This window comes from Cornus florida, unplaced genomic scaffold (genome assembly GCF_030987335.1).
Source record: "Cornus florida cultivar Cherokee Brave unplaced genomic scaffold, ASM3098733v1 CherokeeBrave_3.0.0_Hap2_Chr01, whole genome shotgun sequence".
Classification (NCBI taxonomy): Eukaryota; Viridiplantae; Streptophyta; class Magnoliopsida; order Cornales; family Cornaceae; genus Cornus; species Cornus florida.
Window position 1 is genome coordinate 89,870,144 of NW_026775571.1, and position 14,785 is coordinate 89,884,928.

The window sequence follows — 14,785 nt, forward strand, 5'->3', positions numbered from 1 at the left end:
ACAGGGAAACAGTGCGAGTATTAGTATGGGCCGGGATTTATATATATATACATATCACTATTTCTACCACCATCATCACCACCCAATCGGATCCATGACGAACCCAATCGTACCCAACAGGAACCCCAAATCAAACCATCACCATCATCGCAGACAACTTACAAAGCCTTAATCAAACCCAACACCACCACCGTCACTAATTTGAATTGTTTACAAAACTTAATTGAAACCCAACACCACCACCATCGATTGCGCAACCAAACTTGGCGTTGACAAATGCTTCCCGGATTCAATGAAGATGCGCAAACAAAGCTTCGTCGACTTCAATGGACATTGTGCAGTGATTGTACTTATCTTCAACTATTCTGCTACAATCACCATTCGTGACGACGATTTGAATCCAAAGAAGCGTGGTTGCGAGAACAATTTCGTGTTGGTACATCTAATTCTCATTTCATCTTTCGACCTAGTTGGTTTTTCTACGATTTTCCAATTGGGTCTTTTTTGCTTTGTTATATGGTCGTGTATATACATGTACACACCCTCATACACAGGTTCTATGTTTGATGTTGGCTGGATTGATGAGCACGGCCGATGAGACAATAACGTTAACAGCGAGAAAGGGGGTGAGCAGTGGTGGTGATGAAGCATGGTTGATAGATGATAGTATAATGAGAATGACTAAACGACGTAGTTTGTAATTGTGCTTTGTTTCATTACCTAAAACGATGTAGTTTAGGTCAATGTCTATTTAGGTAATTTTAACTTCTCCAAATTTTTTTTTTTTTTTAATTATTATTGAATAAAGAATATTGGGGGGTATTTTCGTATTTTTACCTACTCCTCTGACAAAAAGCCCTTATTTGCAACTTTTTGAAACTAGAGGGGTGAAGTTTGAACAATAGAGGTGTTATTTGCACATTTTTAAAAATAGAAGGGTGTTTTTTGCACTTACTCCCCAAAAAAGTGATTATTAAGGAAGGTACTTTTAACTTTACATATAAATTTATTATTATTATTATTTTTAATTTCAAAATAAAAAAGTGATTATTGTTGAGGTTACTTTGAACTAAATACTAAAATTAGGGAGATGATTTTTTAATTTTATTTTTTTATCAATAAAGTTTGCCTATTTGTGTATTGATTATTAAGGAATGTTGTTGTGTACATATATATATATATATATATATATATATATATATATATATATATATATATGATATGTAATAAGTATTTAATACATATATTTAATTCCCAGTTTATTAAAAAAAATCTTTGTTTATACATTTAATATATAACCTGGGAATTCCGTAAATTCTAAATTATAAAGTTTAAAAAATTATATATATATTTTACATTACATATTGAACAACCAGGTTTAGTTTTATTTTTATACAATTATATAAATATAATCAAATGATATACTCGTATTAAATTTATCTTTTTTTAAATATTGTAAGTGGGGGTAGTTTGGTCCAATTATTAATAGCACTAATATTGATTTCAACTGATTGATGATGATAATTTCCTAAATGTGCTACTCATGAGGGTAGTTTGGACATTTAGAATTTTTGATTATTTGAGGGGTGGTCATAGCTAAGTCAATTAAACCTTAGGGAGATTGGCATAATATTTTAAAATTTTAATCTGTGGATAAAATACCAGAATTTGAACTTGAACTTGAATTTGAGGGAGGCAAGGTAATTTATCAAAAAGAAAAAAAAATCTCTATCTATTTTTTTCTTTTCTTTTTTCCCATTTTTCCCCCTTATTTAAGGGTCCGTTTGTATTTTACTTTTTCCGACTTTCAAAACAATCGCAAGATATTTTTCTCCAACTTCACTATCCAAACAGTGTTAAGGGTCCGTTTGTGTATAATTCTCGCTCTCGTCCGTTCTCTTTCTCGGAAACCAATCAAACCAGATCGTCGGTTATTGCGCAACACTCAATCGGCGACGAAGAAAATGACGGTCGAAGCAGCAAACGGCGTCGCAGAGACCCGTTCGTTCCCAAACGGCGATCTGAAGCATCGAAACCCTAACAATACAGCCACTGTCGGGAAGAAATCGCGCGAGAGCGAGCGACGTCGGAGGCGGCGGAAGCAGAAGAAGAACAACAAGACCTCTCATGCCGCGACGGACACCACCGCCGGTGAGGACAGTGACACAGCTGCGGACGACGGCGGCGTTGATGACAATGTAAAGCAGCATTCCGATCCTCAAAAGGTATTTTGAATACGGGGTTTCATTGTAAATTTGTTAGTTTTTTGATTTTACCCTTTTGCTTTGGTTGGTGAGCTCATCAGATTAAATTGGATATTATTTGGTGAAAATTTTTCCTAGGTGTTAAAAAAAATAGGGTTTTGTGTAATAATAAGCATATATACATATATACATGTACTTACTAGTTGCTTATGACTGGATACTCAATAGAGGGTTTGTATTTTTCTCTAAACTTCATTTAATTTGGTTATCTTATTCATTCAATTGAACACAAATCTATATCTGAACCTTAGAGCTGATTAACAAGTTAGTATTTGTAAGGACGAGAATGCAAAAATGGTTGCATTTTTATTATTGTGGGATACTTTGTGAAGAGATTTGAACTTGTGCATTATGACTTGTTCTGAAATTAACAGGCTTTGGAACAAGTTGAAGTAGAGTACATACCAGAAAAGGCAGAACTTGATGGTGATTTGGATGAGGAATTCAGAAGAGTCTTTGAGAAATTCATTTTTACGGAAACAGCTGGTTCCGAGGTAAAGGGAGATTTGATCATTCATTAAACAGTACAGTTTTAACTAAGTTTTTGACTTTGGCTTCACATGGCACTTATGGTTTTCCATTTGATTTCATTCAGGAGAAAGATAACAAAGATGAGACTGCCCTCAATGAAGCCTTGAATAAGAAGGCAAACTCAGATTCAGAAGAGGAAGAACAGGATGTTCAACTGAAAGAGAGAGGCATTTCTAATAAAAAGAAAAAGGTTTTGGTTTCAGCATCTCATAAATCATCATTATTCTTATCGTCATTGAATTATTTCATAATCTTTACTTTGGTGTTATAATTCTAATAGAATCACATATCTTTCAGCTCCAACGTCGGATGAAAATTGCTGAACTGAAACAAATCTCCTCGAAGCCTGACGTAGTTGAGGTAAGGATAGATAGAGAATGACTTAATTTTGTAGTTGTTTACTGGTCTTCTGCTCATTTTGTATATAGTTAGAGGGAGAACACTTCACTTGAAGGAGCTAGAAAAGAAATCTATAATACAGAGTTGACTAAACAAATCAAATGTGGGGTGCCCTATATTCTACTTGACTGACTAGTTTTTGTTCTTCTTGTTTGCTTCAACATTCCAACCCTGACTTAGTTTTTGCTTGAGAATCTATCCTAACTTAGTTTTTGCTTGAAAATCTATCCTAATCGAACGTGGAGACTGTGTCTAGGCCCTAGGGATGTATACAATCCTTAAGCCAATCAACCTGACCTCCAACACGATGAGTCCAATCAGGGCTTATTTTTATGAGTTTGATTGGACTAGGATTTCACAGGTTTAGGTTGGCTCATTGCTTGGCACCTTGGCCCAAGTCCAACCCAAATTGAGGTTGGGCTGAAAATTTCAACCTAAGTCCAACCCAAGCAACAAAAGCAGCTGCAAAAGCTTGTCCAAAGACCAGTGAATGTTTTTCTTTCCTACTGTTATTAAGTTATTTATTTGTTTTGATTTTCAGGTGTGGGATGCGACATCAGCAGACCCTAAGTTGCTGGTATACTTGAAATCATATCGAAATACTGTTCCCGTGCCAAGGCATTGGTGTCAGAAGAGGAAATTTTTGCAGGTTAGACACTGCAGCTAAAATAATCAATGTGGTGTAAAGTCTAAACATGCATTATTCATAAATGTGCTCATTTTCTATTAAAAAATAAGAAAGAACTTGATAGGTATTACTCAAATAAGGGATTTAGGGAAGAGGGTGAAGGAAGATATGTTGATGAGGTTTCTCTTATATGTATATATGTGGTTCTTGCAGGCGAGCAGCTGCGACAATCATGGAGCCTGGACATGTAGGTGTTTTGCAAGGGGGACCATTGAATGGTTTCTCTTTTATATGTTGTTAGTGTGGGTTGGGATCTAGACATTTATGACATCATTTATGGGAAAAGTACAAGTCTTGGCATAACGTACCTTCTCTGCATGCTAGACATCGGTGTTTTTCTTCCATGGCAGGATGCTAATTAATCTTCTCTGAATTTTCAGATTCTTTTGTAGTGTGCATAATGCTGGGCCTGGATATAATATGCTTTATGCTACCAATATTCTGGGCTGTTACTGTTTTCTAATATTCTAGGACATTCATGTAGCGATTAATTTCAGCACAGTTTTTTTTTTTTTTTTTCCCCCCAGCAATTTATGTGCCGAGTCATTTGTACATCATCGGGTTTTGTGTTTGTTTTGCAGGGCAAGCGTGGTATTGAAAAACCGCCATTTCAACTTCCTGATTTTATTGCTGCTACAGGAATTGAGAAAATTAGACAGGTATGGTTAATATGGTAACTTCATTACAGTTACAGATTATGTGTTTATGTCATCTGACACCGTTGATCTCCCAGAATGTTATTTTCTTGCTTTTTCTAGTAGTGGAAAATTAAAAAGATATCTTTGCCCATTACCTTGGTTTTGATTCCAATTCTTTCTATAGCTGTTTTACCCTACACAATAATGATTAGGTTTATATCTGACCTAATCTGTTGTCGTTTGGTCTTAATTTTTATATCTATTTGATTGATATTCTTGCAAACTCAAATTTGCTTGATATATGGCTACATGCTTGGTTCAATTACATATCCCGCAGCCATTTTGGCATTTAATTTGTAGCTTTCCCATTTCATTTCCCGATTTCTATGGATGAACATGGTGGAGTGTACGAAACAAGTAATAAATTGAATCATGAGCTGATATAATCAAATAGGCACACCGTCAAAATGTCAGTTACCTAGTCCCTTTTTGTTGACTTTTGAGATATAGTGCTGGTAAATTTGTCCCTTCCCTAAAACTTGCTCTTCTTCTAGTGTTTTTGGTTCTGCTTCCTGTTCTTTATTAAATTTTTACATTTATCTGGTGATATACACATCCTTGTCATCAGCTGTAACTTGGTGCATTGTCTATTGATATTCTTATGCAGGCTTACATTGAAAAGGAGGACAGTAAGAAGCTTAAACAGAAGCAGCGTGAGAGGATGCAGCCAAGGATGGGGAAAATGGATATTGATTATCAGGTCTCCTCGAGCTCTTTTAATGAATTTTACTTGTATGTACTCTTGGTTTCTAAGTTAATAAAGATTTGAAATTCTTTGCTTCACCAGTTGTCATCAAAGGAGGGGGATAGTCTGTACTTGCCTCTGTTTCCCTTGGTTTTCATAATGTTTTGACACTCAACGTGTTTTACCATCTTTTGTTTTTTCTTCTTTTCTTCTTCTTAGGTTCTCCATGATGCATTTTTCAAGTACCAGACTAAGCCAAAGCTGACGGCACATGGTGATTTATACCATGAGGGGAAAGAATTTGAGGTATGAACCTTATTTTTAAATTATTTGCTGCATATATAAACATATTAGTGTATTATATATAAATATATTAGTGTATTATGTATAAACATATTAGTGTATTATGTATAAACATATTAGTGTATTATATAGTCTTCTGTTATTATGTTTTATGTATTTAGATGCGGTTAGTTTCTTTTTTCTTCCTGGCATATTTCAGCCTAATTATCTAGAAATAGCAATTCTACCTGGAAGTTGGGTAACTTTTCCAAGAGGATTCCAGCCTCGTGGTTGCAATGAGACTCCTCATACTAGCTGATTCAATTACTGAAAAATATGAATAGTGCCTGGGTTTTAAAGGATTATCTGCCTTTTTGGCTGTAACAAGGGCAATCATTTTTACTGTATGTGAATTTATTAATGCATATGTAGGCTTATAGACATTGCCTTTTCATTTTTAATAATGTAATCTAACTTCACCAATGGGTGCAAATAGTAGCATCTTTTGGATAACACAATGTTGCTGGTAATTTTCTATCTTTTACATGTTGTTCAGGTTAAGCTGAGGGAGATGAAGCCAGGAATCTTATCGCAGGAACTAAAAGAAGCTCTTGGTATGCCAGAGGGAGCTCCTCCCCCATGGCTAATTAATATGCAGGTTGGATAAACTAGGATATTGTGCTAGATTTTGATCTTTCAGTTTCATCGCAATCTTTTCATCCATATTTTGGAAGAAAGATAATTTTTTATTAGTTTGATTTTTTCTTCTCGACTGAAAATTTATAATGCCAGAGATATGGTCCTCCACCTTCTTATCCACATTTGAAAATTCCGGGGCTGAATGCACCTATTCCAGCGGGAGCTTCCTTTGGTTATCATGCTGGAGGCTGGGGCAAACCACCAGTTGATGAAGTAGGTTATACCATTTTAGTCTTCACTGCTTGTCCTTGTTTGTTTATTCATTCTTTTATTTGTTCACATATGTTAAATAACATTATTTCCGATTTCTAATTTATTTTATTATTAGTTTGGGCGCCCGTTGTATGGAGATGTTTTTGGTGTTCAGCAACAAGAACAGCCCAACTATGAGGTACTTTCCTCAGACAATTTTTTTGGTTTCCTGGGTTTTATTCTTTAAGTAGTACTTCTGACTCAGTTTTTGTGAGCTAATCTCATTGGTAAACTGGATTTGCTGTCTTAATGAAAATAATCAGCATCATTCCCTGCTTTTGAAGACTTTCTTGTCAACGGTTGTAAATGAAAGTAACAGTTCTCATTGTTTATTTTCCAAAGATGGTTCTTGGGTAGCAGAAAGGCTTTACTGTTATACATGCGGTTGGGATGATATAATCCTTATAATGTGTTTAATTTCATTAAAAAATTGAAACTTCAAGCTTAAGTTTTTACTTTTAATATGATTGTACAAATGTTTATAATTGCATATTTTGTCACTTCTTAATTCTTTTATTTTATCTAATAAACATTCAGGAAGAACTAGTAGATAAAACCAAGCATTGGGGTGATTTGGAGGAGGAGGAAGAAGAAGAAGAGGAAGAGGAAGAGGAAGATGAAGATCAGATTGAGGAGGAGGAATTAGATGCTGGCATTCAATCTGTGGATAGTCTTTCAAGGTATTGTTTTTGCTATTGTTGTATGGTTTGGTGTTTATGTCAGAGTAGGCTCATCTAGGTGGGTTGTCTTTCAAGGTTCTTCATTCTTTTTGGCATCAGCTATTATTACGTTAGGTAGTACCGAATGTTTTTCATGAGCATGTCTGCATTGCCGTCTTATCTGGGGATTGTGTTGGCATTGCTGGGCACTAACTGAAGTCTTGAAACTACCACAAACACATACAGAGGGTCAGAAATCCCACCTCTTTTATATGCTACATTACCATTTATATCAGGTGTCTGGCATATATGATGGAGTAGTGAAAATAGAATTAACATTACCACACACCCCATAGAGCCAGGCATTCTTATGCTTTTATGCACTAGTAGTATTGCTATCAGGTGGATTGTATCACATTGTGAGTTTGTGAGGGACTAAAATGAACATAAGGTTGGGACTTACGGAGGGAAGATTAATTGAGGGACAGACGGCGTTTTGGTCTTTGGATGCTAGTTTTAGAACAATGTAACTTAGTAACTCCTATTAACAAGTTTTTTATTTATTTTTCCTCTTTCCGCTCTCTATTTATTCAGCACACCTACTGGCGTTGAGACTCCAGATGTTATTGACCTTCGCAAGCAGCAGAGAAAGGAGCCTGAGAAGCCTCTTTACCAAGTTAGTATATGATATGCGAGGCTGATTTCTTGATGTCAGTTTTGCTTATATTGTTCTTGAGGTTCACATTTTTTTTTTTCCCTTGTTTTACAAAGGTACTTGAAGAAAAAGAAGAAAAGATTGCTGCAGGAACCTTACTTGGAACGACCCATACGTATGCAATCTGACCTGTTCTATTGAATTGAAACTTCTAAACTTCTTCCCCTGCTTTTTGAATTGATTGAATTTACACTTTCCTCACTACAGGTATGTGATAAGCGGTGGCACTCAGGATAAAACTGCAGGCAAAAGGGTAAGGAAATTTCATGATTTTCTTTTTATTTTCCCTTACTGAAAGCAAAACCTTATATTTGAAAAATTAGCACACCATTTGGTTTTATTATGGAGGCCTGACTGAATGGAGAACTGATGTGCTTGACTTTGGTTCATTACTATCCAATTTTTTGAAGGATTGTGCTAGGAATGAGTACTTTCTTGTCTATGTGTTTACATGCAATTGCGTGTGGGCATGTGTTTTTGCATTTGCGAGGGATCATTGCTTGTGCATTGGTAGAAGCTTGGCATGGTCAAATATAAGAATACGGATATGAGTTTGGAGTTTGATGATAGTTACTATGTGCAAATAATGAGGTTAGGTTGTCTACACCTCCCAACACTGTGCATTGGACGGGATAAGCATTTGGTAGTGGGATGCTCCTATTTTAAATGAAATGCCGTATTGGAATTTTTTCTTTCTTCTTTTCTGTAGTCTCTTTAAACTCGACTTGACCCAACAAAGCCATTTTCTCACCTATTTGTTGTCAGATACATGAATCATGTTTTGCCATTCCGTTACATCTAAAGTCACAGTCCTTTTGCTATATATATATATATAAAATATTTTAAAGGAAAAAAGTTACTAGGCGTAAAAGATTTGGGGGGGGGGGGGGGGGGGGGGGGGGGGGGGTGGCGGGGTGGCGGCGGTGTTGGGGGTGGTTTGGAGAATTTTGTCTCAAACTAGAAATTGTACAAGGACAACAAGAATGCCTATGCACAAGGGTTGCTCTTCTGATTGACCAAATTCTCACAGGTTTGGGTCATGAAACATAATACTGAAGAACGGAAATTTCTCCATGCAAGTAACATTCGCGTTTCCCTTTTTGTGGAGTGATCAGCTTTTTGGTTTGGATCTGTCAGCTGCTTGAAGTAGATCCGTAAACCTCAACATGCAATACAAAATGTCTTTATGTCCAGCGAGCATATTTCTGTAGATAAATTGCTCCTTTGGACCATGTGGTCATATTGCATTTCGCACGGTCCTTCTACAGCTGATACAGTTTATCTATTTACAAGTCTATATTGCTGCCATAAATTGTTTTTTTGTGTGATTCCCTCCAGCTAACAGGCTTCTGAAGACAAATATGTGGTTCCATCAGTTCCCTGGCATTACCTAAATATGCTGTTGTCCTGAATTGGCTCGGATTCACCCCCACCCACACGGCCACACACAAAACAAAGTAAAAAACGAAAGAAATAGAACAACACTTCATTGTTTGCTCTGATTTTAACGTGGAAGACTAATCTCATGCAACCTTTGTAATTCCATCAGTTCTTTTGTTGTTGTTGTTGCTTTTATTTACTTATATATATATATATATATATATATATAACTATTTTCTCTTTTACCCCCTTACATTGTGCAAGTTACCTACGTCCATGACTAATTACCAAAAACTGTGATTAATCTTTGTCATTCACTCTTTGTGTCTCAGATATTGTTGTTACCAGTTTGTATCATTCTGTTTTTAGGTTGATCTGCTTAAAGGTCAGAAATCAGATAGAGTTGATGTCACATTGCAACCAGAGGAATTGGAACTTATGGATAACGTGTTGCCTGCCAAGTAAGTGCCAGCCTTGAAGTAGATAGTTTCTAGTCTTGCCTCCAGTCCCCTTTTTTCCCCACTAACATTGTTCATCTCTCAGGTACGAGGAAGCAAGGGAGGAGGAGAAACAGCGTAGCCAGCGGGAGGACTTCAGTGACATGGTTGCAGAGGTGTGCATCTCAGACGCTTTTATCAAATATTATATTTGTTTTTGCCTTTTTTTTTTTTTTGGCAGAATAATATTGTAATGAGTTGAAATTGGTGCAGAATGAGAAGAAGAGGAAACGTAAGATGCAGGAAAAGGATGGGAAGTCAAAGAAAAAGGAGTTCAAGTTTTAGGACGCCGTGTTCTGTTTTCATGATATCGGAGAAAGGTCAGGTTAAAGGATGGCAAGTGACAGAAAACGTATTTCAAGTTTTATGATGTTTTGTTCTGTTTTCATGACACGAGAAAGGTCAGATTCATCATACTCAAGTCGTTGGTGGCCTCTTTTTATTTAGCAGAACTGTAGTATTTGTGCCTATATATGTAACAGAAACTGTAGTGGTAATTCGCTTAATGGTCAGCATCATGCGATGGAAGTTTCTTGTGTATGTTTGCGTAGGGATAAAGGTGCGTAGGGATTGAAAACTTGTGTATGTTTGCGTCCCTGAAGACATGATTTATGTAGAAAATTGATGTCAAAGGAATAGAGAAATACCGTAAAAACGGAGCAGTTTTTGAAGTGTCTCGGGTCTTTAAGCCATGGAAGTTTCTTTCTTGTGAGCTGAGCTTGTGAAGGGATGTTAGGGGCTGGTGTGACTGAAGCCTGTTTGTCAAATCTTGAGATTTAAGACTCATTTGACGGGGTTTTATTAATAACTAGTATGCAAATGTTGGGTTGAAATAAAATTCTACAGGAGGGAGGATCAAAATGCAAGGCCATATTAATTACAACTCTTAATGGAGATAAGGGAAGGTTTGGCATGCTATATGTTTTAGGTGTTATGCCCTTTTTTGGTCAGTATCAAAATAATAATTTTGTTATAGAAGTGTTCTGGGTAAAAATCGGAACTATGTTCCGTAATTTTAGTTTCTTCCTTACAGTACCAGAACACATAACATCACTAATTTGGATATGTTATGAGCTATTTTAAATGGGTGAAATTTAAAAATCAATATAAAAAAAACGTCATACCACATTCCAAAAACATGCACTAATTGTTGATACTGGTATGGTATGTGGTAAAACACTTCTACAACGATCGTGCTTATGTGATATGATATGTGACAGATTCTAAAGTAGATTATGTTTTAAAAAAGTAAATCAAATACGTGAAGCAACTTCTTAGCTATTTACCTTTACAAAAAAAAAGTAAAAGAAAACTTCTTAGCCATTACTAGGAATTATTTTTTAGTATTTAATTCTTTTTTACGAAAACCTTCTTAGCCATTACGAAATGAGAGAGAGAGAGTGTGTGTGTGTGGCACTTCACCACATTAATTCTAGTTCTAATAATCCCAAACGTAATCTACCGTGAGCAAAAAACTTGACCCCCAAATATATATATATATATATATATATATATATATATATATATATTTCTAATCATTATAATAACTATACTAGTTCTACTAAACATATTTATATATAAAGTCCTATAGTACGACATGGACGATTATTCATTTCGGAAAACAATAGATTAGAAATGCTATGTGGTGAGACCATGCCCAAAAAATGAAGTCATTTCATGTAGAAAGACGAAAATGTCACACACAGCCCATTGCTATATTTAAATTATTCATTAGTGTGGAGATGTAACATGTCTGCTTAGTGCTGCTACTCAAATGCAATTTGTACTTGTCCTCCTGTTCCCAATCTTTTGCAAGACTCGTTTGACTATGCTTTTGGTTGTGTATATACATATATATACACGTATATTATTATATACTCCGTATTTTATATACATTTCATTTTTATTTTCACTTCTTGGTTTCTCCATGTCCACACTAATTAGGGGTGAGCAAATAATCCGTCAATCCGGTTCGAACCAATCCGATCCGTGTGGTTTGGTTTTCAAATCTCATGATTCGGTAATGGTTTAGAAAAATAGCAATCCGTTATTCGTGGTTCGGTTAACAGATTGTGTCTTGAAAAAATCGATCTGAATCGTTAACCGAACCGTTGCTTAAATAATATATTAATATATTATATATATAACTATATATATACAATATTGAATATACTTACTGTATTTATATATTTTTTTAATACATTATTCTTCTAGCTCCCAAATTCATTACTCATTGGGTATATGATTTATAAATCTATTGCTGTTATTAGGTATATGATTTATAAATCTATTGCTGTTATTAGGTATATGATATATAAATTTTATTGCTGTTACTATTAGCCTGTTACCTGGTATATGACTTACAAATCTTTTTTTTTATTTTTTATTTTTAATTACTAGTTTTTAATTACTAATTTGAGATTTTAATGGCCATAATATTAGGCCCAATGTAATCATATTGGGCTGTTTGAAAAGCCCAATATGTGGAAATTGATCCGATTCGATTGGTTATTTCATGAATCGTTCAGATTGAAGGTTCCCACGGATCGATTCGGTTTTAAATTTCTCTAATATGTGAGGACCGATTCGGATTGAACTTTACTCCCAAACCAAACCGATCCAATAAGTGAACACACCTAACACTAATGGAACATTTTCATGGGCCCACCATAAGTGGAAGGGCTACGACATACTTCAGTGTATTAACGAATTTATGTTATTAAACATAAGGAGGTTGTGTGTGTGTCTCTTTCTTCCTAGTGAAAAAGACCGGTGCACTCCACGGTAACACACTCGGTCGGATGAAATCTTTCACTCTCAAATTATCAAGTTACTTCTTAAAATTTTCTATTATGGCAAGGGAAAGAGAAAGCAACTAGGCTTTGCCATTTCGGAGTTCTCGAATAGAAAACAACCTAATTGGGGTTAAAAGAAAAAGTGTTTCAAAAAAAAAAAAAAGTATGTTTACTTACATCCTTGGTAAACTGATTAATTTATAATTATATTATATATATATATATTTGGATGTGTTTAATTACGGCAAAATAGGGTCATACTGATTTTCATACTTTTTTATTAACGGATTCGATTCAATTCCGAATCCAACTCCTTAGATTATTGAATTTGTTTTTTGATAAACTTATCAACTATTATGTACCAATACAAAATACAAATATGAAATGATATAAATACAGTGATACACCAAATCTTTTAAAAAACATAATGAGTATGACAAGATACAATAATAAAATAATAATGTATTATATTTATATATAAAAAAATAATTTTTATTTGTTTTCCATAACGTCCCGAATCACCTATATGTTCAAGAATAAATAGGCTATTAAAAAAAATAAAAAAAAAATAAAAAAAACCTAATTCTGAAACATGAATGACCTCCGTTAAATTAATTAACACATCCCTTAGTTGACACCAAATCTCCCTTACTCTTCTTTTCCTTCATTTTCTCTCTAATTCTTTCTTGCTGCTTTGGTTAGTGTCAATTAGTATCGATTTGGCTTTTTTTTAAGTCCTTTTTGTTTCATTTTTAAAAAAAAAACGACCAGCTTTTTTTATTATTACAATAAGACCCTTATTTTTTATAAATATATTTACGATTTTGCCCAGCCCCATCTCCAAAGTATCTTGCCGTATCCGTTTTTATTTTTTTATAAAAAGAAAAACCAAGATACATCCTAATCCTATCGAACACGTTTTTTTTTTTTTTTTTTTTTTTTTTTTTTTTTTCATTTCAAGTATCGAACATATTTCTTAGTTCTCTTTTTATTATTAATATTATTTTTTACAAGTTGTCTATTTATTATTTTACTTTTTAAAAATAATTTTTAATAATTACATTCTATGTAACTTCGAATATTCTCGAATCTCTCTGAGTGAGCAACTTTCCCTTATTTCAGAGAAGAACAGGTGTGCAACTTTTTCGAAAGGTCACCGGTCAATAGCTTTTTCGGTTGCGATGTTCAGAATAGATGATGAATTAGTAATATACTATCTTATTGTTAGACGTCTTAAATTAATTGTCCACTTTAAAAAGTCAAATCAAATAAGTTTTATGATTTTATCATTGTCCTTTATATTTTAAAAAAATTTCAAACTTGATAATTATATATATGAAATTAAAAAGGATAAGTTGGTAATTTTAAAAAGAGACAATGCATTAATTACATCTTTCTTTAAAAATTTTAATTTCTAAATATAAATATCTAATATGGGACAAAAATAGTACTTAATTGATGAATATATATAATTAATATATGTAGTAAGCTAATCTTGCTAAGTCGTTATCTTAGTTTAATAGTCCAACAAATATTCTGTTTCGTCTTTTTCCAAAAGTGTGGAAAACGATGCCCTAGAAAGCAACCCTAACCTAACTTTACCGACCAACTTTGATTATTACGTGTTTAACAATTTTTTAATTTTATTCATTTGTTAATATAATTACTATTTTTTTTTGGGGGGTCGATCAGATAAATTACATATTCTTTGCTTAATTAACTACAACTTATTGTCTTCTATGTTTAAGGGAACAAATGTTTATGTTATACATATTTAATGGCTTAAAGTTTTTTTATTTTATAATATGCAAATAATAATTAGATAAGTAAGAGGAAAAAAAAAGAAGATGAGGAAATTGAAAGCTGGTTAAAAGAGAAAGAAGAAAAAGAGCAATTATATATATATACATGTGTGTGTTATTTCACTTTCTGTTACAAATTATTTTAGGACAAGACAAACCCTCTTTTTCTCCTAACATATTTAATCTCTCATAATATTTAGACTACTTAGACTAACATAAGATTGAAAACTCTCTCTCTCTCTCTCTCTCTCTCTCTCATCTTTTTCATTTTCTTTTCAATACTTTCAATTTAATATGGACATGGTATCATATAATTGAAATTGAGCATACGAATTTCGTTAGAGTATCGTTTATTTAAACTTTTTAAATTTGACCCTACCAAAATTTATATATACAATAGACCAAATAAATGATTCAATCAATCAATAATGTTCATGCA

At 33.9% G+C, this 14,785-nt stretch overlaps 1 protein-coding gene across 1 annotated transcript; it reads left to right on the forward strand.

The window, feature by feature from the left end:
* The first annotated feature begins 1,795 nt into the window (after window positions 1-1,795).
* Window positions 1,796-10,289, forward strand: LOC132306069 (uncharacterized). Its single transcript, XM_059803272.1, has 18 exons — window positions 1,796-2,225; window positions 2,639-2,758; window positions 2,860-2,985; window positions 3,093-3,155; window positions 3,736-3,843; window positions 4,464-4,541; window positions 5,188-5,280; window positions 5,485-5,571; window positions 6,104-6,205; window positions 6,340-6,459; window positions 6,575-6,637; window positions 7,036-7,178; window positions 7,752-7,833; window positions 7,929-7,987; window positions 8,080-8,125; window positions 9,622-9,713; window positions 9,796-9,865; window positions 9,963-10,289. Exons 1-18 carry the CDS (start codon window positions 1,965-1,967, stop codon window positions 10,032-10,034), a joined length of 1,785 nt encoding a protein of 594 aa, XP_059659255.1. The 5' UTR covers window positions 1,796-1,964; the 3' UTR covers window positions 10,035-10,289.
* The last annotated feature ends 4,496 nt before the right edge of the window (window positions 10,290-14,785 follow it).

What these genes read in the sequence shown, in the direction of transcription:
- LOC132306069 (XM_059803272.1), top strand. Translation starts at nt 1,965, where the DNA reads ATGACGGTCGAAGCAGCAAACGGCGTCGCAGAGACCCGTTCGTTCCCA. An exon ending in AGCATTCCGATCCTCAAAAG is followed by an intron (nt 2,226 to 2,638) that starts GTATTTTGAATA and finishes TGAAATTAACAG; the next exon opens with GCTTTGGAACAAGTTGAAGT. An exon ending in CTGAGAAGCCTCTTTACCAA is followed by an intron (nt 7,834 to 7,928) that starts GTTAGTATATGA and finishes TGTTTTACAAAG; the next exon opens with GTACTTGAAGAAAAAGAAGA.